The 24159-nt window shown below is 59.7% G+C and overlaps 1 protein-coding gene across 1 annotated transcript in view; it reads left to right on the top strand.

Annotated features, from left to right (window-relative positions):
• The first annotated feature begins 1891 nt into the window (after window positions 1–1891).
• SRCIN1 (SRC kinase signaling inhibitor 1) overlaps window positions 1892–24159 on the top strand; it is a 43184-nt gene continuing 20916 nt past the window's right edge. Inside the window, exons 1-14 of the mRNA XM_035027467.1 lie at window positions 1892–1934; window positions 2213–2236; window positions 3822–3830; window positions 3898–4199; window positions 7370–7468; window positions 14073–14096; window positions 17684–17879; window positions 18452–18650; window positions 19053–19146; window positions 19661–20547; window positions 21623–21715; window positions 21967–22010; window positions 22332–22519; window positions 23682–23857. Of these exons, the coding sequence (XP_034883358.1) occupies window positions 1892–1934; window positions 2213–2236; window positions 3822–3830; window positions 3898–4199; window positions 7370–7468; window positions 14073–14096; window positions 17684–17879; window positions 18452–18650; window positions 19053–19146; window positions 19661–20547; window positions 21623–21715; window positions 21967–22010; window positions 22332–22519; window positions 23682–23857 (2378 nt within the window). The remainder of the gene's footprint in view (window positions 1935–2212; window positions 2237–3821; window positions 3831–3897; window positions 4200–7369; window positions 7469–14072; window positions 14097–17683; window positions 17880–18451; window positions 18651–19052; window positions 19147–19660; window positions 20548–21622; window positions 21716–21966; window positions 22011–22331; window positions 22520–23681; window positions 23858–24159) is intronic.

Raw genomic sequence — 24159 nt, 5'->3', positions numbered from 1 at the left:
GGGAGGGTCAGGGCCGCTCTGGGGACTCAGTGGTGGCTGGAGCAGGTGCAGGGGTACTGGAAAGCCTGTCTTGCTGGGACCCAGGAGCCGATGTGCCAAGAGTGCCTTTAATTCAAAACAACACACTTTCTCCTCCATCGTCTTGCCAGCTTCTCAAAGCCTGCGAGACAGGGGCAGGGTTTAGAGGGGAACATCCCCATTTTACAGATTAGTGCCCTCAGGCTCCGAGAGGGAAGAGATTTGTTGACTGAATGAGTAACTAAATGAAAGGCTAATCCAGGGTCCTTCGGGGAAGGAGCTGACTTGAAACCCAGGGTGTCTCTGGCCTGGGGTTCTTTTCCTCCCAGTGCCCTGACCTCGAGTGCCTGTGACTCAAAGACAGAAGCTCATGCCTGAGTCCTCTGAGCCCCACGGGCCTCCTTCTCCTAAGGGTAATAGGATGGCCCTGCAGCCCAGAACCCCAGGTCAGTCCTCCCAGTCCCCTGGGGCCCTGCAGAAAGGAGTGAAATAAGCACAGAGCAGGAGCCTCACCTCTTCCCCCCTACCCACCCCCACCCAGCTAGTTTCTGTCTTTGTTAAATAAAGCTGAGGATCTCAAAGGTTCTTAAAGAGATGCTAGAGCTTTGCAAATCCAAGCTCCTCCTTCCCACCACCCCTCAGAGTTAGCAGATTGTCTCTCCTGCCCCTCCTGCCCCTCTCTCTGCCACCCCCCAGAATCCAGCTCCTGCCTCACCCCTGCCTCCTCCCTCCACCCATGCCTGGGCACCTGAGGGCTGAGCCCTGACCCCAAGAAGGCAGGGACAGTCCTGGCTCTACTCTCCCCCACTCCCAGCGCTGCGCCTGCAGTGGGATTTATGAGACTGCAGTCATAAATAGGGCTGCAAGAACCTGTCCACGGTCCCCTCCATTGAGCACTCTAGCAGCCCAGACCCCTCCTTGCCAGCCCGCCTTGCCCCTTGAACCAACATGACCCCTGGATCTCCCCCAGTCCCTGCTGCTCTCTGCCCCAGCCCAAACTTGCTGAGATCTCCCACTAGGAACCAGGGAAGGAGGTGCCGGCACGGAGGGTGGGGATGGGGATGAGCAGCTCTTCTGGCTCCCAGAGGGCAGGAGGGCGGGGATGGGGTGCGAGATGAGAATTGGAGACCTGTCCCCTGCACCTGTGTGTGTCCAGAGCCCTTAGAGGGCACTGTGAGCCTGGCTGTCGGGCACAAGGAAGATCATCCCTCTGGCTCCGGCTGGGCTGGGCCAGACTCTAGACCTGGGGTTACAGCAGCAAAGCAGGCGGGCAGAATCTGCTCCTGCCTGGGCAAAGAGAGGGCTATGGTTATGGGGGGGTCTCCTCCTGTTCAGTTGTACCTAATGCAAATCTCCACAGGTGCTGAGAGTAAGTGGAAGAGAGAGGTTAAGGGTCATGGGAGGCAGCCCCCTGACTCTGGTTAGGGCCATTTCTCCGGTGCCTAGAGCACCCCCATCTTAGCCTCTCTTCCTGGGTGATTATTCAGGTGACTCCTTTCCAGCCACATTCACTGGGACCCTGGACTGCCACCAAGCTCCTCAAGGGCAGGGACTAGGCCTTCAAGACAATGGTCCCAGGGTTCCCAGCCCCACTCAATCAAGGGCCATCTTTGAGAATTTCCTCCAGATCAGGGACCCTCTGCACCATATTAACTCAATGTTTTTCCTTAACTCCCTTTGAACCTAAATAAATTTACTTAAAAGGAAACCTTATCTCTTTACCTTCCCAAGGAATGATATCCATGAAATCAGTGGTTGGATCTTCTATTTGGGGTTTTCCTAATCCTTATGAAAATAAAGGTATAAGTATTAAACTGAAACAGTGTCCCTCCCAAGGTCCGTTCTTGTGTATCTGGACCTCACTTTGGGAAGCATGCCGGAGGATGATGACTGCAGCGAGAAGGACAGATGCCTGGGTGGGGGGGGGAGGCAGGAGGGACCTGAGACCCAGTGCCAGGCTGGGGAGGGGGCAGATGAACAGAGACGAGCACCCAGTGCCCTCTGGTGATGCCATTGTTCTGTCAATAGGCGTTGGTGAGAAAGTGTGGTGGGAGGGGATGAGGCCAACCTAATAAATATTGGGTTCAAATCTAGCCTCTATCACTCACTGTGGCTTTGGGCATGTCACTGGACTTCCCTAACCTCAGCAGCCCCTATGGGGCCACAATGATAACCCTCCCCGCCCCCCAAAAAGGTGTTGATGGCCATGATGATGGCGGTCAGTCAGGCCTTTGGAAGCCATGGAACTCGGTGTCTGTGGAAGCGATTCTTCCCTTTGGTGGGAGGTGCTGGGTCCTCAAAGGCTGTCCCCCAGATCTACATGCCTCAGCCACAGGCTCAGGAGGCATGTGTGTGTGTGTGTGTGTGTGTGTGTTTGTGTTGGGTGAGGGGTGGCTTTTCCTGAAATGTGGCTGAATCTCTTCTTTCCCCCTGTGGCTCACAGGAGGTGACTGAGGCCTGGCAGCAGGCCTAATGCATGGTGGATGTGTGGAGGAAGGGGACCAATGAGGCATGGCAACTGGGTGGAACATGGCTGGGTCCCAGAATCCCCAGCCTCCTCTTCTTTGCCCCACTTGGCCCTGCGAGTCAGCCCCTGTGTGGGGGTGCATTTGTCTGCTGCAGTGCCCGACGGCCCTGGACCTAGGCTATACTTGGGGGGTGCAGCTTTGAGACTGGTGGATGGTGGGGCTGGGGGTATGCCGGGGAGACTGTGTTTGTCTCCCAATGGGGAGACACCTGGCACCTGCTGTGGGCGACACCATGCCTGGCATGGGTGGCACTCTGGAACCCCTGTCCCCTGCTGGGCTGTGGAAAAGTCAACTTTGAGGCTGGAGGGTGGGAGACAGCAGGGCTGGGCCTGGTGAGGTTAGGAGCTCAGGGATGGTGGGCATATGGGAAAAGGCTTCAGAATTCTGCATGGGGACCTCAACCCCCGGCCTTCTCTTTTTTTCTGCTTCTGTACTGTCCTTTGTCCCCTGTGCGTCCCTTAAAGGTCTTGAACTTGTGTGTGTGTGTGTGTGTGTGTGTTGGGAGGGGAGACTGAGGAAAGGGAGGGCGGGGCAGGGGGAGGGGAGGGTTCCGGGGGGAGGGCTTGAGCTGTTCTGTGTGCTTTCTTTCTCCTTTGAGTTTGTCCCAAATCCATCTCTTTCTCACTGTCCTCTCTGTGCCCAGCCTCCCCTGTCTGTCCATCAGTCTGTCTCTGGGGAGGGAGGGAAAAGGGAGGGTCCCATGCCCCGGACCTTGGGCCTCCATCTCCTTGCCATCATTACTCCTGCCTCCAGTATCCTAGTCCTGGCCCCTTTCCAAGCCAGTCCCAGCCTTTAGGACAAGTGTGTCCTGGACATTCTAGTCTGAGGGGGGAGGCTTGGGTCTCCCCCTGCCCCCAACACGCACACACACCTCTCCTTAAAGGATGCTCATGAAAGGAAGACTGGGCAGGCTCCTTTCCACATCTTTCAGGAACCATCTAAAGGAAACGCCCCTTGCCTCACCTGTTCACACCAGCAGTAGGAAAGAGGAAGGGGACGCATGGCTAGAGATGTTCAGGACCCCTGCTTCCAACCTCTCCTTGGCCTCAAAAAACAGCGCCTCACCTGCAGTCATTACCCTTCCAAACGAAGAAGAGCACGAAGCCAGAGCACGAAGCCGGACCCTGCCCTTGCCCCCCAACTTCCTGGGAGCCCCTCCCCCTGCTGCCTCTTCGGTCCCCTAGTTGGGGGGTGGACAGCCCCTCTCATCTCAGCCTGGCGCCTCTTGCCCCGCCTTAGGCCTGCCCGTCCCCCGCTCCCCCGTCCCCCCCGCAGTGACCCCCGGTGAGGGCTGGGCAGCCCCAGGCCGGGCGCCCCGTGACCCCGCCGTGCCCCCTCTCCCCTCTCGCAGATCCGGAGCGGAGCAGCCCCCCCATGCTGTCTGCGGACGATGCGGAGTACCCACGGGAGTACCGGACTCTGGGGGGCGGGGGCGGCGCGGGCGGCGGGGGCCGGCGCTTCTCCAACGTGGGGCTGGTGCACACGTCGGAGCGCAGGCACACGGTGATCGCCGCCCAGAGCCTGGAGGCGCTCAGCGGGCTCCAGAAGGCAGATGCCGACCGCAAGCGCGATGCCTTCATGGACCACCTGAAGAACAAGTACCCCCAGCACGCCCTGGCCCTGCGGGGCCAGCAGGACAGGATGCGTGAGCAGGTGAGTGGGGGCCGGCTGTGGGCTGGGGAGGGGTCTGCCTCGTGCTCCCCTGCCCCCGGGGCCCTGATTCGGTGGGGCATCTGAGGAGAGAGCCCGAGAGAGGGGGAGTCAGGGAGTCAACCTGGTTGGCCTTTTCTGGAGTCTGGGGAGGAAGGGGATGGGGGCTCAGCCTCCTGACCTCTGCCTGCAGTCCCGGAGTTGGGAGCACTGGATGGAGCAGAGAGGCAGAGGGGCGGTTGGACTGGGCTGACAGGCAGGAAGGTTGTCTTGGAGGCCAAAGAAGTGGTGGGGAGGAGGAGGGGACCGTCTTGGGGACTGACTGTTCCCAGCCTGAAGGTCCGTCCCGCCTGGAGCTGAGACTCCCGGGGTGGCCCCTCTGTGACACGGCCCTCTTGGGAGCCTCAGTAGGCTGGATCTGCTGTGCCCCGAGCCCCTGTAAGAACAGAGCCCAGAACTCCTGGGGCCTTTACCTCCTCCCTCCCTGTCCCCCCACCCCTGCCAAGACTCGCTGTGTGACTTTGACCTAGACGCTGCCTTGGTTTCTTTCCTGCCATCAGTAAGGCTTACAGAGGAGTCAGGGTGCCTGCTTCTGGACCAGGGCCTGCCTCCTTTTATCTGGGGTGGGTTGCTTCCCTTGTAAACCTCTCCCAAATCCTTGAGTTCCTGGATGTACCTCTCCATCCAAGTATGACTTTCTTGTCTGTAGGAAAGTTCTTTCTTGGGACAAGCCTTCTGCCTACAGTCCCACATTGGTGAGATGCCTTGATGGCCTAGGAGACCCAGGCCTTGTCCGCTCGGGGAGAGGCAGAGGAGGGGAGGGTGGTACATCCCATCCACACTATTTCAGTCGGGCCTGGGGGTGTCAGTCCCTGCTCCCACACCCGTCTTGCTCCGTCCCCCTTTCCAGGGGCTGCTGGGTGTGGCTGGGAAAGGGGAAGAGTGTCCCCACTCCTATTGTCACAGCAGGGACAAGGACACATTGGCGCGCTTCCCCCCTGATGTCACCTCCAGTTCTGTCTTGCTTTTGCCTTTTCCCAGCTTCCGAGTCCTCCTGGGAGCAGAGTTCTGATTGGAATAAGGGAGAGTTGCAGATGGAGATATGGCCCTCACCCTCAGGGAGCCCCTCTTCTTGGGTTCCTTCTATGTGCTTTGGCTTGGGAGGAGGGGGCAGGGACACTTGTGATCTGGAGGGGGTGAAAGGATGCTTACACTGAAGTAGGAGGGGCACAGTCAGTTGGGAGGGGGTTTAGAGAAGGGAAGACCCAGTAGGCAGGCCTGGTCAGGAAAGGCTTCCTGGAGGAAGAGGTACCTAAACTAGGCTTAGAAGGATGAAAAGGGTCTGAATGGGCATCAAGGAAGAGAATGCTATTTTAGAAGCTGGCATATAAGAGGTGGGCATGGTCCTGAGTCGGTTTGGGGGCAGGTACAGAGGCCCACCTGGCTGGTGCTGAAGGCTCAGGGTGGGAGGCAGTGGGAGATGGGGGGGCAGACTGGAAAAGTGGGGCCAGATGGTGGTGGCTAGGAGGGCTATGGTTGTTTTGGGGTGGTGAATAGGAGGAGGCAATGGGGGGAGGCAGAGGAGGAGAGGAGGAAGAGAGTGTGTTAGGGAGATGAAGGGAAAGGGATGGGGGACTGGAGAGAAGACTGACCAAGGCTTGTTTGCTGACTGGACCGAGGAGCCAAAGACAGAAAACCTCGGTAGCAGGGAGATATCGGTGCCTAGGGGAGAAATAAGGGGGTGGGAAGGAAACATTTGGAGGATGGGAGACAGGAATATGGGAGGTGAGTTTGCAGAGCAGGGAGAACATTCACTGGGATGCCCATTAGGCGCGCCGTATGCACAGCCCAGGACTCTGAAGGGACAACAGCTTCGGGAGGAGATTGAGCGTGCTGATCAAGGCAGAATGGCAGTGGGACCCAGGGCATAAGCGGGGCCGCCCGGGCATAAGCGGGGCCACCGGGGCATAGGTGGGGCCACCAGGGCAGAATGGGAGTCTGACTGGGGAGAAGGCCATGACAGTGGTAAGGAGGAGCCAGGAACATTCTCTCCCATCATGAGGAAGAGGAGAAAGGCCCAGGAGGAGGATGACCTGCACTTCAGAAGTCAGCCCGAGGTGAGGGGGAGAGAGAGAGAAAGAGCCATCGGGACTGGCTGGGATCTGTGGGTCCAGAGGATACCCTTCATCTCTCGTGGTGTGGCGAGGTAATGGCCCGTTTCAGGGGTTGAGGAAATTGGAGGTGGCGAGAGAGCACGACCTGGGGCGCAGATCGGTCTGGGAGGTTTGGCCATAAAAAGATGAAGACAGCGGGGGTGATGGCCTCAGGGGGCAGCAGGCCTGAGAGGGGAGGTGTGGGTGCGTTGGAGGGCCTCAGAAGTGTCTGGCATGGTCCCCTGCACAGATAGACACTCAGCAAATACTTAGTAGATGAGTCAAAGCACAGCAATTCGCTCACAAATTCATTCCTTTGTTCATTCACTCATTCATTCCCTCCGTTAAGAGTGTGAGTGGGTAGGACCTACAGCGGTTCCCTGGCCGGGGAGGGCCCGGCGCCTAAGGGTAGTGCCGGCTGGGTGAATGGCAGTGGAATGAATGAAGATGAATGAATTTGGGGATGCCGAGGGGGGCGAGGGCCTCGGGGGGAAAAGGTCCTGGGGAATCAGGAGGTGATGGGTTTCAAGCCTTACGCGTGGTGTGGCCCCGGGGTGGGAGTTGACAGGGAAGAAGGGGGGGCTGTCACTGCAAAGGCACAGGGAGGTGAGGACCCCTGCGGAATGGTTCCCGTCTCTGTGAGGTAGGAGATGACATCTTCAGAGCGGAGGGAATGAGGAGCTGGAAGAGCAGACAGGTGAGGAACGGCTCGCTGGCAAAGTGCACAGGGAGCCTGTCAAGAAGTGAAGAAAAGGAATTCAGGAGTATCTGATGGAGGAGGCCTTCTCCTGGGCTCAGAGAGCCCCCCAGTCGGACAGAAGAGAAACATCCAGAAACAGACCAGGGGCTTTCGTTAGAGATCCAGCCTCGGGAAGGGACTAGCGAGTGTTGCAGGTCCCTCTGGGGTGTGAGCTCTGTGCCAAAGCTTGTCCCAGGAATGTCCCTCCCCGCCCCATCACAGTCCCCCAGCGGCTCCTGCCCGCTCCCCCTAATGGGGTGTCCCCCCCTTCGCACACACAGGTTGGCGGCTGGACCGTGGACCCCGTGTGCCTCCTCAGCTCCCTCTGCTCCCACCTCCATGGCGACTCCGCCCCGTCCGGGGCTGGCCAGCCGGCCCAGGTGAGTCACCCACTGCCCCCAGGCCCCCCCAAGCCCCTGGCGGAGTTTGGCTTTGGGGAAGACATTTTTTTTGGAGGGGGGAATATCTAGGATTTTAATTTTGCATCCCTTTCTCTTATGTAAGAGCCCCCCCCTCCCCGGTTCCAGGAGACTCCTATGCCCTGTACTCTCCCCGATTGTCTAATTCCTACCACTGCCTCCACAAAGGTTTGGCTTTGGGGAAGGAATTTTTTGAGGGGGAATACTCAGGTTTTGAAAAAAAAATTTTTTTGGATTCTTTTCTCCTTTAAACAGGAGTACCTACCCCACCGTCATCCCATCGGTTTTCAGGAGACTCTTATGCTCTGTACCACGTTCCCACCCCCACCGTAGGCCACCTCACTCCCATACCCCCCACCTCACGCTACCTTTCCATCTCTGAGCCGACCCAGCCTCCCCCTGAGGTCTTACCATCAGGAAGTTCTTCACAATGTCTATCACCCTTCTTGGTATGTTCAAGGCTTAGTTTCCAATTTGTAGAGGACTTTGGCATCTAGCCATTTGTTCTGAATTTGTTCCTTGATTCCTCATCAAGCCTCAGTTTCCCCTGATGGGAAGACGGATCTCAGCTTAGACAGGGGCACGCTTAGGCAGGGCTTGGGCTCCCAGCTCAGGCCTGGACATTGCCATGGGAGAAAAATAGGCATCTGGGGCCCCAACAGGGAGGAAGGAAAAGGGAGTCTGAGTTGCAGCCCGGGAGGGGGCAGACCCTGAGGGGGGCCTTGGATTGAGGGTGTCCAGCTGTAGGAGGCAGACGAGATGTAGAAACGGGGAATCCAAGGGGTAGCATGGGTACCAGCTTCACTTCCTCACACACCCTCCTGCCCCTGGAGACAGGCAAGGCTTGACTTTTTCAAGGAGAATTAGAAGGAAAGACGTGACAGCCTAGGAGAGGACAAGGCTCCAGAGCACGGTCGTTTTAGCGGAGCGTAACTCAAGTCTGGCAACAGATTGGCACGCTTGGCATCACCCACAGGGCATTCCGCCCACTTCCCTTCCTGGCTTTCAGCCCCATCTTGACTGCACTTTGGGGAACAAAGATGTGTCTGCCCCCCAGGGCTGGACGGCAAATGGGACAGACTTGTCCTGAGTGGCCAAGTGCACGTGGAGACCAAAACAGGGCTGTGAGGGGGATGGTGATGGGGCAGCAGACAGGTGTGATGTGCCTGGGGCATACGGAGGCCCTCTCCAGATGATGTGTCTTGGCACTAGATATGGTTGCGGTGACGGAAAGACGTGAGGATGAGCTTGGTGAGCTCAGTTGTCCCAGGTCATGGGGCTCTAGGCCTGTTTGCATCTGGGATTTGCCCTGTTGGGAGAAATTCCTTATGAGTGTGAGGAGACCCTGGCCCCAGGGCTTTGTGATTACAGAGGAAAGTGGCCGTTCATAGGATTTTGTCGTCACTCGCTGCTTGGTGCTTATCACACTTCTCCATGGCTGAGTCTGAGGCTCCTTTATGTAAAGTGCAGGATCAGAGAGGGTCAGCAAATGCCAGAGTTGCACAGCAGAGCAGGATCAGAGGCCATCAGGGAAGCTCAGGCATCCTAGGCCTCCCGGCCTTGGCTGGGAACTGAGTCACAGGAGAGCTGAGGAGGGGGGCGGTGGCCCCTGAGACCCTGATGGGGAGAGGCCATGATCTCGGAGGGTGACAGGTCGGGAGACAGGACACTCTCCTCCCCCCCACCCCCCAGCCTAGGCCAGACCTTTGGGAGTGGGAGGCTGAAGAGGACCCTGGGAGAGGACCAGAGGCTAGATTCCAAGCCGCAGCCCCTCCCCCCGCTTCCAGCAGGCGGCCTAACCTCCCCCCTCCTTCTGCAACCCGAGTCCCGGGCGGCGGGCCGGCGTATCGGGTGACCGCGGCGACGCAGCCACCAGCCTCCGCTGATCCTCGGCGGGGCTGCGCCGGCGGGGCCGCGCCGGGGGAGGGGGCCGGAGAGGGGATGTGCTCGGCGGCGCGCCGCGCAGCGCCAGGTGGAGTCGCGGTTACCGGGGCGACCGGGGCCCGGGCCGGCTCGGCGGCGGCGGCTCTCGCACTGCAGCAAAGGGCACCGGCGGCCGCTGCGGAGGCGGCCGGGGGAGGGGAGAGCCGGGGCGGGTGGGAGTAGGGGGCGCCCTCCCTCTCCCGCCCGACGCGGGACCTGGGGCTGGGGGCCCCCCGCGCGTACACCTGTGGCCGCAGGTAAGGACGAGCGGCGGCGGGAGCCGGGGCCGCCGCCTGGGGTTCCGCGGGCGGCGGGCCACGGAGATGGGGGCCAGCTCCGCGGCTCGGAGGGGCGGTCCGGGGGGGGGAGGCGCGCAGGCCGTTGCGGTTCCCGGTCCCCGAGAAACGCCCCCTCCCCTCCCCCCACCGCGTTCGCCGCCTTCCGCGTGGGCCGCCCCCCCCAAATGCGGCGGGCGCCCCCTCCCCCAACCTCGGAAAGTCGTGACCTTCTTGGGGTGCGCCCTTGCCCCCCGGCGCCGCGCAGGTCCCGCAGCGCGCCCCCCCCACGCGCTCTGCATTGGGGAGGGGTAGGAGGTGAGGGTGTCGCTGGGCACCCCTGAGGGGAGGGTCGTGCACGTGCGTCGTGGTGAGAGGCTGGCCACGCGGGGGCACGTTAGGTAGCCCCAGCCTGGGGGGGCGGCTGTTTACGTGGACGCGTGTTCACAGGAGTTGAGAGGTGGGTGTGTGCGCCGGGGCACGCGGAGCCGGGGGGGCGGGGGGGGTGGGATTCAGGAGCCGGAGGTGCGACCGATTTGGTGGTCCTCCCTCCCTGGAGGATGCGTCGTCGGGGCTCGAGGTCAAGGAGGGGTCACGCCACTCACCTAGCCAGCTGGGGGGAGGAGGGGAGAGACCTCGGCTGGCCTGCGCTCGGATTCCCCGAGGGGGGGGGGCACAGCCCCGCCCCTCCCAGGGCTCGTCGGGGAGAAAAGGATCAGCTGCAAGGGGAGGGAAGAACCCCACTAAGGGCGCTTAGGGTGGGGAAGGGCGGGGGTTAACTCCTCAGCCCCAGAGGGAAGATGCTATTTCCTCTTCTCACCAGGGAGTTTGAGGACTCCCTGGCCTTGCTTTCTTGGGTCTCTGGGAAGCTCCCACTCCCTCATTTCTGAAAGCCTGGTCCCTAGAGAGTGAATGGTTGGCTTCCAATTCGAATCCTTTAGAACACCTCTCATTTTGTCCCCCTGCTCCTGTAAGACTCTTTCCTACAAGTGATTACCCTTGGCAAGGGCTCTCCCATTCAAACTTTTCTTCCACGTTCCCATGGTCCTCTGGGAAGGGGAGACCCCTCCCTGAGTATGGGGGAGGGTATCCGAGGTGTTTGCTGGGGGTGAGGGGCCAGACCTCTCTTGGGCCCTTCCTGCCCTTTGCCCTCCTTCCAGGGGGTTTCTGGTGCTGGGAAACTCCCAGGGAAAAGGCCCAGAAGGCTGAGCGGTGCTGGGTGCCAGGGGATGGCGGGAGCCGTGCCAGAGAAGAGTATTCAGAGACATACCCCTCCTCCTATGGGCTGGGCCTATTTTTCTTTGCATTCATTCATGGTCAAATATTTGTTGAGGGCCTACTACATACCCAGGCATTTTGTTAGGTACACGGGAGGAACAGACAACCAGGAAAAGGGTGAGGAGGTTGGATGGGGAGAACCTCATCTTAGCAAACGGGGAGGAACCCTCTGCTCTCAGTGACCCAAGGCTGTCCCTTGGGTTTAACACCCTGGAAAGAGACAGAGACAGAGGATGGACGGCATTCCTAATGACTTCTCCCGACACTGTCATCTTCCCCCCTCCCCCCCTCCCAAGGACACTGAGTTGCCAGGAGACTATGTGTCTTATTCCTGGTGGGACTAACATAAAAGGAGATCTTTCCTCCCCCTTTCCAGAGAGGCCAGAGGGGCTAGGATCTACTCAGTGCGCTCAACGGGCCAGAGCCCAAAGTCTCAGAAGTCTGATCTCAGCCTCACCCCGTTTGTCAAGCACAAATGCAGCTACTCTTCCACTGTTACCCTCTAGGGGGGTTTGCCTGGCTTTCTGGTGGCACTGAGGCTACCCAGTCCTCTCCCCTGTCCCCAGCTAGTGACCCCTTCCTTCCGGGGCTGACCGTCCCATGGATGTGCCCAGCCTCGGAAGTCGGAGGCAGGCCCAGGCTCAGGGCACAGCTAGCGTGGCTGTGGCCAGGCCCCCGAGGCCCGGTGGCTTCAGCCATCTGCACATCCTGAGTCCGACGTATTGACACTGGGGGCTGGGTGGGGTGGGGGATCTTCTGCCTCTTGAATCAGGAGTTAGCCTATCCAACGCCTGATGTCTGGGGTATCATCGGCATGGGACGGTTGCTGCCGCTGAGATGCCCAGAGGCACTATGACCTGGCTAGTGGAGGGAAGGAGGGATGAGACTTTCTCTTTGTGTGTATACTGTGCGGGTACTGTTTTGTGTTTCTGCAGCTGGGGTGTGTGTGTGTGTGTGTGTGTACTATGTGTGAATGGGATCTATGTCTCTATGGGTTTCTGTGACCCTGGGGGAGGCTAGGGCGTGTGGGAATGGTACCTGCGTTTCTGTGAGCAGAGTAGGAGTGTATGTGAGCAAGTCAGGGTCCGGTGGGGGATGCGTGTTTGTGCATCAGCGGGGCTGGTCTCTGTATGAAACTCTCTGTCTCTGAGTTTCTGGGGTTGTTTCTGACCATGGAGGGCTTCTCTCCAAGTGCTTGGGTCCCTTTGTGCGTGTGTTTTTGTCGCTCTGGGTGGTATCTCTGGCGATGTCCTTATCTGATGGTGTCTGAGAGTCTGCGCTCGGCTCGGTGAGGGGCCTGCGTGCTCTGGGGCGCTGGAGCGGCCTTCTCTGCAGAGCCAGCCGTCACTGCCAGGGCTGCAGACACGAGTCTCATCAGAAACCTTCCCGTGCCCTGTGCCTGGCTCTGTTGGCCCCCACCCCCACCCGCGTGTCCACTCCTTCTGCTCCCCCTCCCCGTCCCAAGGCCACAGACAGCTGTGACTAGGGCCCGCTACTCCAGCCTCTTGCCTCCCCTCCCCTCGGCCCCTGTGGGCATCCCCTGGCGCCCATGGGGGTGGCATGTGTCCATAGATTGTTCTAGGCATTGGCTGGGGTACAGATGTTGTTGTCCCCTTCCCTTGCTTGGCATGTGACTATCTTTTGTGTCTTTTGGAGCCAATGGCGGCGGTGTGGGGGGGAGGGGGGAGTGGAGGAGGAGGTGAGAATTGTAGCTCAGATGGGGAAGGCCCTGGTGAGCCAACCTCTTCATCCCAGCCCAAACCTGGCATCACCTCCACCCTAAAGGTCTAACTCAAGTAAAGCCTCCATCCCAGCAGGGCCCCTCGACTCAGCCCCTGTCCAACTCCTCTCTGCCATGAAAGCATTCAGGTGGCACAGGATACGCCTCTGTGATGTCCTTCCCCTATCAGGGACCCTCAGCGTCCCTCTTCTCTGCCAGTGGCTCTGAGGCCTGGGAATTTTGTCTGCTTGTGCCAGGCACCCCAGTGCCAGGCCATCTGCTGCCTCTGTCTTCCTGCTGAGGCAGGCACCGGTCAGCAGGGTGCCCTCAGCTTTGCCAAGAACCAGCCCAGCCTCTGGGCCTCCTTCCTTGTCCTTAGCCATCTGCAAGGGCCTTCTGGTCTCTCGGGAAGACAGGGTGACCCTAGGTTATTGTGAATGAGGAGGAACCTGAAGTTCCCTACTCTGGGGGTACAAGGAGTCTTCCTCTCTCTCTATCTGGCTCTAGGACATTGCCCACATTCCCAGTCTCTACAGCTCCTCTTGCTTCCCTTGGCTCCCCATTCATTGCCCAGTACTGTGAAGCGACTGGTACCTGTCCACTGGGCTCTGTAATTCCAGTCCATTGTGGTACACGGGCCTCCCCGCCCTGGCCTTGGCCGCCAGCCTCCCTCTTCCACTCCCTGTCGTATCAACCCCCCTGGACTCCAGTTCTGACCCCACTGTGCTCCACTCAGATGCTTTCTGCCTGTCCACCGAAGCCCACTCCGCTGGCCCCAGCCCCTCTTTGCAGCCCAATCTGCTACTTTCCCAGACCCTGCTCCCCAGCCAGACTGGACTAGCGACTATTCCCTCAACACACTCTCTGCCTGCCTGCCCTGGGCACTTGCCCATACCGTCCCCCCTGCTCAGCACACCTTTCGTCCCAATCTCCAGCTGCCCATTTTTCAAGGCCCAGCTCAAATGTCACCTCTTCCGGGAAGTTTCCCCTGGCCCATCACAACCAGATGCCACTTCTCTGACCCCGCAGCTCTGATTCATCTCTGCCTGTGTCTCATGGGTTCCCTATATCATGGTCTTCGGCACCTTTCCTACCCGTGATTCTCTGAGTTACCGTGACTAGAATGCATGGCTTGTGAACATCTGGAAGGGCTCTCCCTTGTCCCCGCCAGTGAGCCTGGAGCCTGCCCAGGGCTGGCCTGGGTCTCAGGAGAGGACGGGATGTACCAGGCACTGTTTCTTTCTTGTTCCTGGGAGGGCAGAGGGCCCTCTGGTCCCAGGGCTGAACTCAGAGGGTCTCTAACCCACCTCCGCCCCTGCTCTCCCCTCCCAGCCCCCCGCGTAACCATGTCTTCTCTTGTTCCCATCAGCAGCCAAACTACTGGAGCTTCAAGGTCAGTGCGTGTTCTTCTGCTTCCGTGACAACTGCATGTGCTCTCCCGCCCCTGGCCCTCCCTGCACATGCTTTGCGCAGGGATGTGCGTCTGCACGGAACCTTCTGGTGGGGGCGGCGGGCCTGGGGCTGCTGCTTTGAGAGAGTCTGGGCTCGCCTGCCAGGGGCTTGTGGATCCAGAGTGGGAGGTTGGCCCACCCCCGCGGGGCATCTGGGCTGGGGGTACTTAGGCTTTCCCACGCTGGGAGGGGCATTTTGGAATGAGGGAGGCTGCCTGACATTTCCCCCCACCTGAGACACTGCTGGCTCTGAGGCGGGGACCTGAACCCCATGATCTGCTGGAGGGCCCTCTTCTCTGGACTCAGCCTTCATCTGCCAGCGAGGTCTTGTGTCTCTGATGGGCCCCTCATCCCTTTCTTACTTGGCGCTAGGGGGTCAGTGCCAGGCAAGAGCCTCACAGCCCTGCACTCCAGACCCGTTGCCCACGTGGAGGGCTGAGCTCAGGGCTGAGCGCCCTCCTGCCTCCCCTGGACAGTTTGGACTATCCACAGCGGGAGAGCTCTCTGCCCCCTCCACGGGCATCCTGCTGAGTCCTGGCGGAGCACCCTCAGGTGCCTCCTCCACTGTCTCGGGCACCCAGGCCCAGAACGGAGCCAAATTAGGCTGCCGCCTGTGTCCCAGAGTCTCCGGCCCTCCAACTCCCAGGCATCGTGACGGGGTGGGAGGCATCCATCCCCAAGCCCCCCGGTGTCGTCCTGTTCCAAGCATCTTATTTGCGAGCATGCTCCCAGAGAGAAGTCCTTGCATCAGAGAAATCACAGAATCATAAACTCATGACGTCAGGCACACAACATTTTTGGAGGAAGCAATAGAATGTAACGGTTCCATGCATGGGGCTGAGAGCCTGGGGGTGAACTCCAAGTCTGCTACTAACTAGCTGGGGGACCTGGGGCAAATTGCATAATCCCCTGGGCCTCAGTTTCTCCTCTGTAAAATGGAACAACAATATCTGCATCATAGAGTTGTTATAAAGATAGAAGAGAGGAGATACTGCACATCCTAAACACAGTGCCTGGCTCATGGCGAGCCTTACCTGGTAGCTTACCTCAGTAGCTGTTAGAAGCCGCTGACTTGATTCCCAAATCAGAATCACCTTGGGAACTTGTCAGAAATCTTGAACTCCAGGCCCCAACCCCCCAGAGATTTGGATTCAGTGAATGTGGGGTTCTGGAAAGAATGTTTTTAAAAGCTCCCAAGTGATTCTGTCCCATTTTGTGGACTGCCTTTGGGAACCTCAGATCCTCGCCTGACTGTCCCCACTCAAGGTTCCCTCTGCCTGATCTCTGGCCAGGAGTCATCGGCTCCTTGCTGGAATACCTCCGGGGCCAGGTGCGCCCTGCTTCCCCCAGCAACCCCCTCCTAGCTTTGGAGAGCTCTGCTTGGATTACCGTTTTATGCTCTTGCCATCTCCCTCGTAGACAGGAAGTCCTGGATGTCTCACTTTTTTCTGCCCTGTTGACTCAGCCCAGGACTGAAGAGAAGTGCTAATGGGCTTTCTCTCTTCTCAAGGGGGTTTTCTACAAAGGCTGTGAGAATGGAAAGGTGCGCAGAGGGCCAGGATGGAGAGCAGAACTATCGGGGCAGGGAATGTGGGCATCTCTTCTCCCCGAGGTGGCCTGGACAGGGTCTTGCCTTCTCTGCAGTCAGCAGCCCTGAGGATCCCTGCCCCCACTTCATTCTGGCCCCTGTTCCATCTTCTTCCTGGCACCTCACTTGTGTCCCCCGGCTCTGTGGCCACCCCCTTCGTTCCCGGCTAGCGTGCCAGAATTCTGTAGCCCCTCATCCACATCAGCCTGGCAACCACTGGCCTTCCAGTTGCCTGGCAACCTCATTGACCACCAGACCAGACCTGGTTCGACACACTGCTCCAGGGCCGAGGGTGAAAGAGGCTGGCCCTGGTAATCAGTCTACAGCAAAGTCTACAGGGTCCAAAGTCTGGGCACAGGCACCCCCCATGTGGGTCTCGTTCCTACGCTGCCTCCCTCCTCCCCAGACCCATACCCACTCACTGGTCAAGGCATTGTGCCGGAGACTGGACACCTCCTGAGGTCTCTAAATCTGACCTTCTGCATCCCCAAGCCTTGGAGACCACGTTGGGGACAGCTGGGCACATTGCCCATCAGAGGAAGATGCTCTCTCTTTTCCAGAGTGCTCATCCAATTGGAACGTTGAATTGAGTTAATATGAAGATGGAGAGTAATTAGGAGCTAATCAGGATTTGGGGAAGGAGGGCGCTGATTCCTTTATAGAGATACTTTTACTTTTTTTCTAATTATAAAAATAATATATTCTGATTGTGCAAAATTCCCCCAGAAGAGAAATGTATAAAAGAGAAATCTCTGTCTCAACCCCGACTTAACCAATGTTAATAGTTTTGAGTCATTTGTTGTTAAAAATAGGCAACTTATTTTATAGAAAAGTACAATTAGGCAACATGATTTTTTTTCTTGATAATATATGTATATATAATCCGTATAAGTATCTATTGTACATAACATGGAATGTACATAACACAGATCTGACTTATTATCTTCTCCCTTGAATAAAAGTTTCTGACGCACCCGAGTTTAAGGGAAGGGGCTGGGGCAGAATGGCAGGAACTGTGGCGCTGAGTGACAGCCCCAGCCTTCAGCCAAAAGAGCCATGTAGGCTCTTACATGGCGACCCCTCCCTCAAGGAGAGAGTGATCAAGCTGTCCCTGGGGCAGGGGACAGTCACTGGGTGACACCCTTCCCTAGCCCCAGCCAGATACTACCTTCAGGGCAAGGGGCTGCCATGCTGGGTCCCGGGGGAGGCCTTTCTAGGAGGCAAGCCAGGCTGGTTGGCTGTGTGGCAGCACGTGCCCTGTGGGGAGGGGCTGAGGTCAGGCACATACGTTGTGTGCTCAAGTGGATCATACCAGGCTTAGCATGTGCATTGCATGTAGTAGGCAGAGTCTGTTTGAAACTAGCTTCGGGATGATTCTCCCAGGCACCCTAAGTCAAGGACATTGTGCTCCTCTCTGAGGACCCATACCTCCCAGAGCTGGGAACCTGGGGCCCCTAGTTCTCTTTGCTTCCTCCCTGGGCCTGCTTCCTGCCCCCACCCAAACCTCTGAACTCCAGGAAGGATAAATTCACCGCTCACAAACCCGCCGCTTAATTAATGTCTGGAACTAATGCCCCAATTTGCTCAACGATTCTGCTGCTCACCTCAGTGACAAATTTGTGTTGTTGTTGTTCTTTGGAAGCTTAAAATAGCAGGCGTGCCCTGGCTCCCGCTCAGATGGTTTCTTGTCTGGCTTCCCAGGGTGCCTGAGTCCTTTGCCTACTGCTTACCTGCTGGGTGTCCCAGGGAGGCCAAGGCCCTAGGGGGTTGGGGAACTCTCCTGTAGCCACACAGCGAGTCTGGAATGCAGGAGACCCTTGTGTGTGTGTGTGTGTGTGTGTGTTTCACTGGCTGGCAGGGGCTCCCCGGGCCTGGATGGGGGACATGGGCAGAGCCAAGGGGCTCGTGTTTGATTCCTCTCATCCTGCCCTGCCCCTGCAGACCCGCAGCTCGCGCCACACTCAGGGAGCCCAGCCCGGGCTGGCAGACCAGGCAGCCAAGCTGTCATACGCCTCGGCTGAGTCGCTGGAGACCATGTCGGAGGCGGAGCTGCCCCTGGGCTTCAGTAGGATGAACCGCTTCCGACAGAGCCTGCCCCTCTCCCGCTCTGCCAGCCAGACCAAGCTGCGCTCGCCAGGTACTGCTGGCCGGGCCCACCCTCCTCCTGGCCACTGGCTCCTCCCTCTGCCTTGCTCACCCTACAGCCCTTTTCACCCCCTTCACCACTCCAGCTCTCCTTGACCAAAACCCTGGCTCCCTTCCCCATGGTCCCACCTCCCTGCCCCTCAGCAGTCTCCTCCCTTTGGGGCCTTTCCCTCCTCAGCTTCTCCCCCACCCCTTCCCTCCCTCCCTTAGCAGCCCCTGCCCCATCCTTTTCTCTCCCAGCCTCCTCTCTCCCTCACCCCTTTCAGCAGCCCCCCCTTTCCTTCATCCCCCTCTTGCTCATCTCTCTCCCCCTCAGCAACGACTCCCTCTGTGTCTGCCGGAGTCTGCCGTACCTGCTCCTGCCCCCAATTCCCTTTCCTCGCCCAGGCTCCTACCCGCCCGGCAGCATGAGGAGTGCATGGGTGCACCTGCACTCCGGGGCCGCGTCGGGCCTCAGACCCTGCCTCTGCAGGACCAGCGCGGCCCCGGAAAGCCCCCCTCGCTCTCCCGGCCGGCGTGGTGGTGGCGGTGGTTCTGACAGCGGAGGTGGCCTCTCCTTCGCAGGGGTGCTGTTCCTGCAGTTCGGGGAGGAGACTCGGCGCGTGCACATCACGCACGAGGTCAGCAGCCTGGACACGCTGCACGCGCTCATTGCGCACATGTTCCCGCAGAAGCTCACCATGGGCATGCTTAAGTCGCCCAACACCGCCATCCTCATCAAGGACGAGGCTCGCAACGTCTTCTACGAGCTGGAGGACGTCCGGTGGGCGTGGCCCCGGAGGGAGGGGTGGGCTTCCCCAGGCTCCTCCTCTGCCGGGGCCTCCACTCCGCGGCTCTTTCCCTCCCAGACCCCTCCTGACGCAACCTCAGCCCTTCTCTCCTTCCTCGGTCATCCCACCCCGTCCCCTCTAAATCATCCACCCTGCTGGCTCATTTTGGCTTGAGCTAACCTGAGAAGGGCGAACGGGGCCTACTAGCTGGACGGGGTGGAGGCTGCGGAGTGTGTGTTGGTGGCAGGCAGTCTGAGGCACTGAGCAAGAAGCTAGGAAGAGGCTGGGGCTCTTGGCCCCTCTTGCCACCCCTCTTCCCTCTTCCTGTAGTAGCTACCCCTCCTTATCGCAGGGCTGAGGGATGGTGACCCGTTGCACCTTCCCCTTCCCCCCAGGGACATCCAGGACCGAAGTATTATCAAGATCTATAGGAAGGAGCCACTTTACGCCGCTTTCCCTGGCTCACACCTTACCAACGGGGACCTCCGGGTATGGCTGGGGATCCCCAGGGCACTGGGGAGGCTGGGCAGACGGGGTCCAGGAGCACAGAGTCTAGTTACTTGTCAACAGGGATGAGGGCCAGTTTTTGGAGAAGGGAACATAGAGGCTGAAGCAGAGGGTGGCTTCCACTAATTGTGGTCATGGAAGGGTCCTTCCCCTCATCTGCCATGCCCCCCTCCTCTCCATTCAGGATTTTTTCCAACAGGCCTCTAGGTATTGTAGGGGGCCTCTATCAGAAACTACTGCTTCCCTTCTTGCTTCCCCAACCCTCACCACAGGGTGGGCCGCAGGTTGCCCCTCTAGTGCCTCTCCATCTGCCACTTCTTCCTCCATGCTGGGAGCCCTGATGGGAAAGGGGCCCGAATACAGCGGGAGCGAGGGAAGGCAGAGGACAGAAGGGACTTCCTAAGCATCAGGGGGAAGATGCTGTCTCCTTACGCAAGGCGCAAGGGATCCCCTTTGTGACTAGCCCTGTGGGGTTCTGGGACTGTCTTCTGCGCAGAGAGAGATGGTGTATGCCTCGCGGGAGTCGTCGCCCACACGGCGTCTCAACAACCTGTCGCCGGCGCCGCACCTGGCGTCCAGCTCTCCGCCCCCGGGGCTGCCGTCGGGGCTGCCGTCGGGGCTGCCGTCGGGGCTGCCGTCAGGGATGCAGTCGGGCTCGCCGTCGCGCTCGCGCCTCTCCTACGCTGGGGGGCGCCCGCCCTCCTACGCTGGCAGCCCGGTGCACCACGCGGCCGAGCGGCTGGGGGGCGCCCCAGCCGCCCAGGGCGTCAGCCCCAGCCCCAGCGCCATCCTGGAGCGGCGCGACGTGAAGCCGGACGAGGACCTGGCAGGCAAGGCGGGCGGCATGGTGCTGGTGAAGGGCGAGGGCCTGTACGCCGACCCCTACGGGTTGCTCCACGAGGGCCGCCTGAGCCTGGCCGCAGCAGCCGGCGACCCGTTCGCCTACCCGGGGGCCAGCGGCCTCTACAAGCGCGGCTCGGTGCGCTCGCTTAGCACCTATTCGGCCGCCGCGCTGCAGTCCGACCTGGAGGACTCGCTCTACAAGGCGGCGGGCGGTGGCCCTCTCTACGGCGACGGCTACGGCTTCCGCCTGCCGCCCTCGTCGCCGCAGAAGCTGGCCGATGTGGCGGCACCCCCCGGAGGCCCCCAGCCTCCGCACAGCCCCTACTCGGGGCCGCCCAGCCGCGGCTCGCCGGTGCGCCAGTCTTTCCGCAAAGACTCGGGCTCCTCGTCGGTCTTCGCAGAGAGCCCCGGAGGCAAGACCCGCAGCACGGGGGGCTCCTCGACGGCCGGAGCTCCCCCTCCCGAGCTCTTCCCCGGGCCTGGGGAGCGCCCGCTCGTTGGGTTTGGGCCGCCGGTGCCAGCCAAGGACACGGAGACCAGGTGAGGGACGCTCCCGAGGCCTCGGGGCTCTTAGGGGTGGGGTGGAATGAGGGGACAACGGCAGAGCCTGTGGCAGGATTGTGTCCTGGACTGTGAGGCCCCAGAGTCCTTTGTAGACCCGGAGTAGTCTTGAGGGTTCACGGGAGTTATTTGGCTGTGGCAGGAAAGGCACTGGAGAGATGCACAGGCCATTTTCCTTCCTTCTGCAAGATCTTGGGGTTAGATGAAAGGGCCTCAGACAAGGTCTCTGGAAACCTGGGTTTGCATCCGTTCCCTGAACCTCAGTTTCCGCAACAAAAACTGAGGCTGAACCAGCATTCTAGTGCCTTTCCTGCTCAGACAGTTTGCAGCCCTGAGAGCTGTCCAGCACACGGTCGGCTGAAGTCCACTGGGGAGGGGGTGCTGCTCAGAAATAGGGATGGGCAGAGAGATATTCCTTTAGGTAGCCTCCAAGCTGGGGAACCCTTGCCCATTATTCAGCTCCATCCTAAGGGTGCAGGGCTGGAGGAGGTACCAGAGCATTGACCCATCCCCTTCTATCCTCAGGCAGTGTTGCCAAGAGATAAGGAGAAGCAATTCACATTCACACAGCTGTCTTGTGGCTTGTGTGCCAGGCACTGCACTGGGGCACTGTGGATGCCGAGCTGGGCAAGCCTGGTTCCTGCCTCGTCTAGTGGGGGTGACACATTAAAAAATGCTTGTACTTCCCTTGGGAGGGTATATACGTGGTGTGGGAGGAGGGACTCCTTAAAGCTGCTGGGGCTCTGGGATGGCTTCAGGGATGACGTAGGGAGGAGGGCATGTCAGGAAAGGGCACAGAGAGGCCTGGTAGTGGGGCCCATTAGAGAGCCAGTAGTGAGAGATGGGGCTGGCAAGGGAGGGGGTGACTGTCAGATGGAAAGGGGCCTTACCAATGTTAGGTGGGGGACTGTGGGCTTGAACCTTTGGCATTGTCTGTGTGCTGGTGGCTGGGGAGGGAATGGTATTTCCTCTAATTATCAATCTTATGAGGGCCTGGGCAAGAGGGACCCCCAAGCCCAGAGAAGGGATTGCTCAGAGCCACCACCCTCTCCAGGGAGCGCATGGAGGCCATGGAGAAGCAGATTGCCAGCCTCACAGGCCTGGTACAGAGCGCCCTACTACGAGGCTCGGAGCCTGAGACCCCCAGGTAAGGTTCTTCTTTAAACACCACTGCCAGGGCTTATGGTTGGGGCAAGAGGAAGGGAAGGTGGGCAGCAGCAGTGCTAGGACCAGCTCTGCCAATGTCACAGTGTGTGACTCTGGGTGAGCCCTTTTCCTTCTCTGGGACTCTATCCTGACATCAGGGGACTGGAGGCGATTTTGTTAAAGTCTCACTCAGCTTTGACGGTCTGGGGTCAGGCTGGACCCTCTGATGGCCCTTTTTCCCCTGTGCCACAGCGAGAAGATTGAAGGCTCCAATGGAGCAGGCACCCCCTCAGCACGTGAGTGGCCCCTTGCCCCAACCCCCCGCCCCATACTTGCTTTCTCTGAGCCTCAGATTCCTAATCTGTAAAGTGGGGATTAAACCATCAGCTACATCACTGGGCTTCGGTGGATCAATGAGCAGTCACCTTAGCCCAAGATGGCTTTGCCCTGGTGCTTTGCTCCTCACAGAAGGGCTGACCCACTAGTTGGGGCAGGGGGTCAGAGCCACATGCTTCTCTGGCTACTGTGAGGATCAGGGGTGGGAAGGGCCTTGTCCTGGCCCCTTGCGGGCTCAAGGTTTGTTGCCTTTCTTCCATCCTCGTGGTCCCTCTCTGCAGCCTGTGGGTCAGGCAGCCGGAGCAGCGGTGCCACCCCAGTGTCCGGCCCTCCCCCGCCCTCGGCCGGCAGCACTCCTGCGGGGCAGCCCACGGCCCTCAGCCGTTTGCAGATGCAGCTGCACCTGCGTGGCCTGCAGAACAGCACCAGCGACCTGCGCAGCCAACTTCAGCAATTGCGAAAGCTCCAGGTACGGCCGGCTCCGGGGCCTCGCCCCGTGCCCGCCCCCTCAAGCCCCTCCCCGACAGACCCCACCCACTCGCGCTGAAAACCCTTCCCACAGGTCTCGCCCCATGCCCTACGCCCTCATCGGAGGTTCACTGGGCCCCTCTGCGAACCTTTCTCCCCTTACCCTTCCTCAAGCTCCGGCTCACTCGCTGAATCTCTGCTCCCTCACCGAGCCCCACCGCTTGCCCTTGTTCCCCTCACTACGCCCTCTTTCCCCTTCCCTGAATACTCACCGTTCTCCTGGAGCCCCAGTCCACCCCACTAAGCCCCTTCCTCCTGTCAGTATCCCTCAGGGCAGTCCCAATTCCTTCTTGCCCAGCATTCTTTCTCCCCTCCCCTCCCTTGGGCGGAAGCCCTCCCCCTAGATCCCCTCCACTACCCCTTCTGAGTCCGCACAGTCTTCCCCACTCTGCCCCGCCTGGCAGATGGTCCCACCAGTCAGGAGCCTGGCATCGCTGTGCCCGCTCCTCGAGAGGGCCTTGGGGCCCGTCAGGTGAGAATAATGAGCAGAGACAGGCTGGAGAGGGGGCAGAGAGTTGCCATCTGGGCAACGGGTAAGATCTCACCCACTCCGTCATTGCCCCAACTCGGCCTTAGAAGTTAAGTTAATCTTGCGCCAGCCACGGAAGCTCTATCAAACCCCAGGGCTCAAGTCTTTCATCGAAGCCACAGCCCTGCAGCCGCAAGGTCGGCACGGCCCTACATAGGGCTACCTCTTGCCCCCCAAATATGCCCATCTGGTTCTCCTGCCTCTCTATTTCCGCAGCCCGTAACCTTGTCCTCCGCCCCCGTCCATCAGCCCTTTGCTGCTGCTCACGGCCACAGCCACGCAGCCGCAAGTTCTGCATGCCCCAGTTTAGCACTTCTCCCTCCACGATCCCCGTGCCGTTCTCCTCCTGCCTCTATTCTTCCCCAGAATTTAGCCCGGGGCCTCTGCTTCCCCCATCCCGCCCTTTCGCTGCTGCTCACGGCCGCAGCCGAGCAGCCGCTTCTTCTGTGGAGCCCGCCCAGCATCGGGCTGTCCTCTGCCCGCCTCCACCCCCACCCCCCACCCCCGGCTCTCCCCCTGCCGAGTACTTCCATCCCCTCCCACTCCGGTCCATCGGTCCCTCTGCGTCCCGCAGCTTCAAAACCTGGAGTCGCTGCGCGCGCTGCTGAAAGGCACAGAGGCGGAGCTGAGCATGCGCGTGTCGGAGGCGGCGCGGCGGCAGGAGGACCCGCTGCAGCGGCAGCGCACCCTGGTGGAGGAGGAGCGGCTGCGCTATCTCAACGACGAGGAGCTCATTACCCAGCAGCTCAAGTGAGCCTGGGCTCCCGGGCGGAGGAGGGAGGGCCCGGGGAGCGGCCTCGGCCGCAACCTGGTTTCCCTGGGAGGCGCAGCTCCCTTCCTTCTGAATGACAGGTGACGTTGGTCTGGTCTGAAGCCTGATTTCCTTCTCCTCTGTGGCTTGATTTTCTCTGTGACCCACAAACCTTTGACCATCTGGCACAATTCCTGATTTATTTTCTTTTTCTGGCTTGATGCCCTGTTTTTGCTATGTTTTTGCTTCCTCATGGTCCACAGTCTGGCTTCCCCCTGACCCGCGGTCTTACTTTCATGTG

Source organism: Mirounga leonina, unplaced genomic scaffold (assembly GCF_011800145.1).
Source record: "Mirounga leonina isolate KUSES-001 unplaced genomic scaffold, KU_Mleo_1.0 Mir_200, whole genome shotgun sequence".
In the NCBI taxonomy this organism is placed as follows: Eukaryota; Metazoa; Chordata; class Mammalia; order Carnivora; family Phocidae; genus Mirounga; species Mirounga leonina.
The sequence above is the reverse complement of the archived record's forward strand: the minus strand, read 5'-3'. Positions and strand labels throughout refer to the sequence as shown.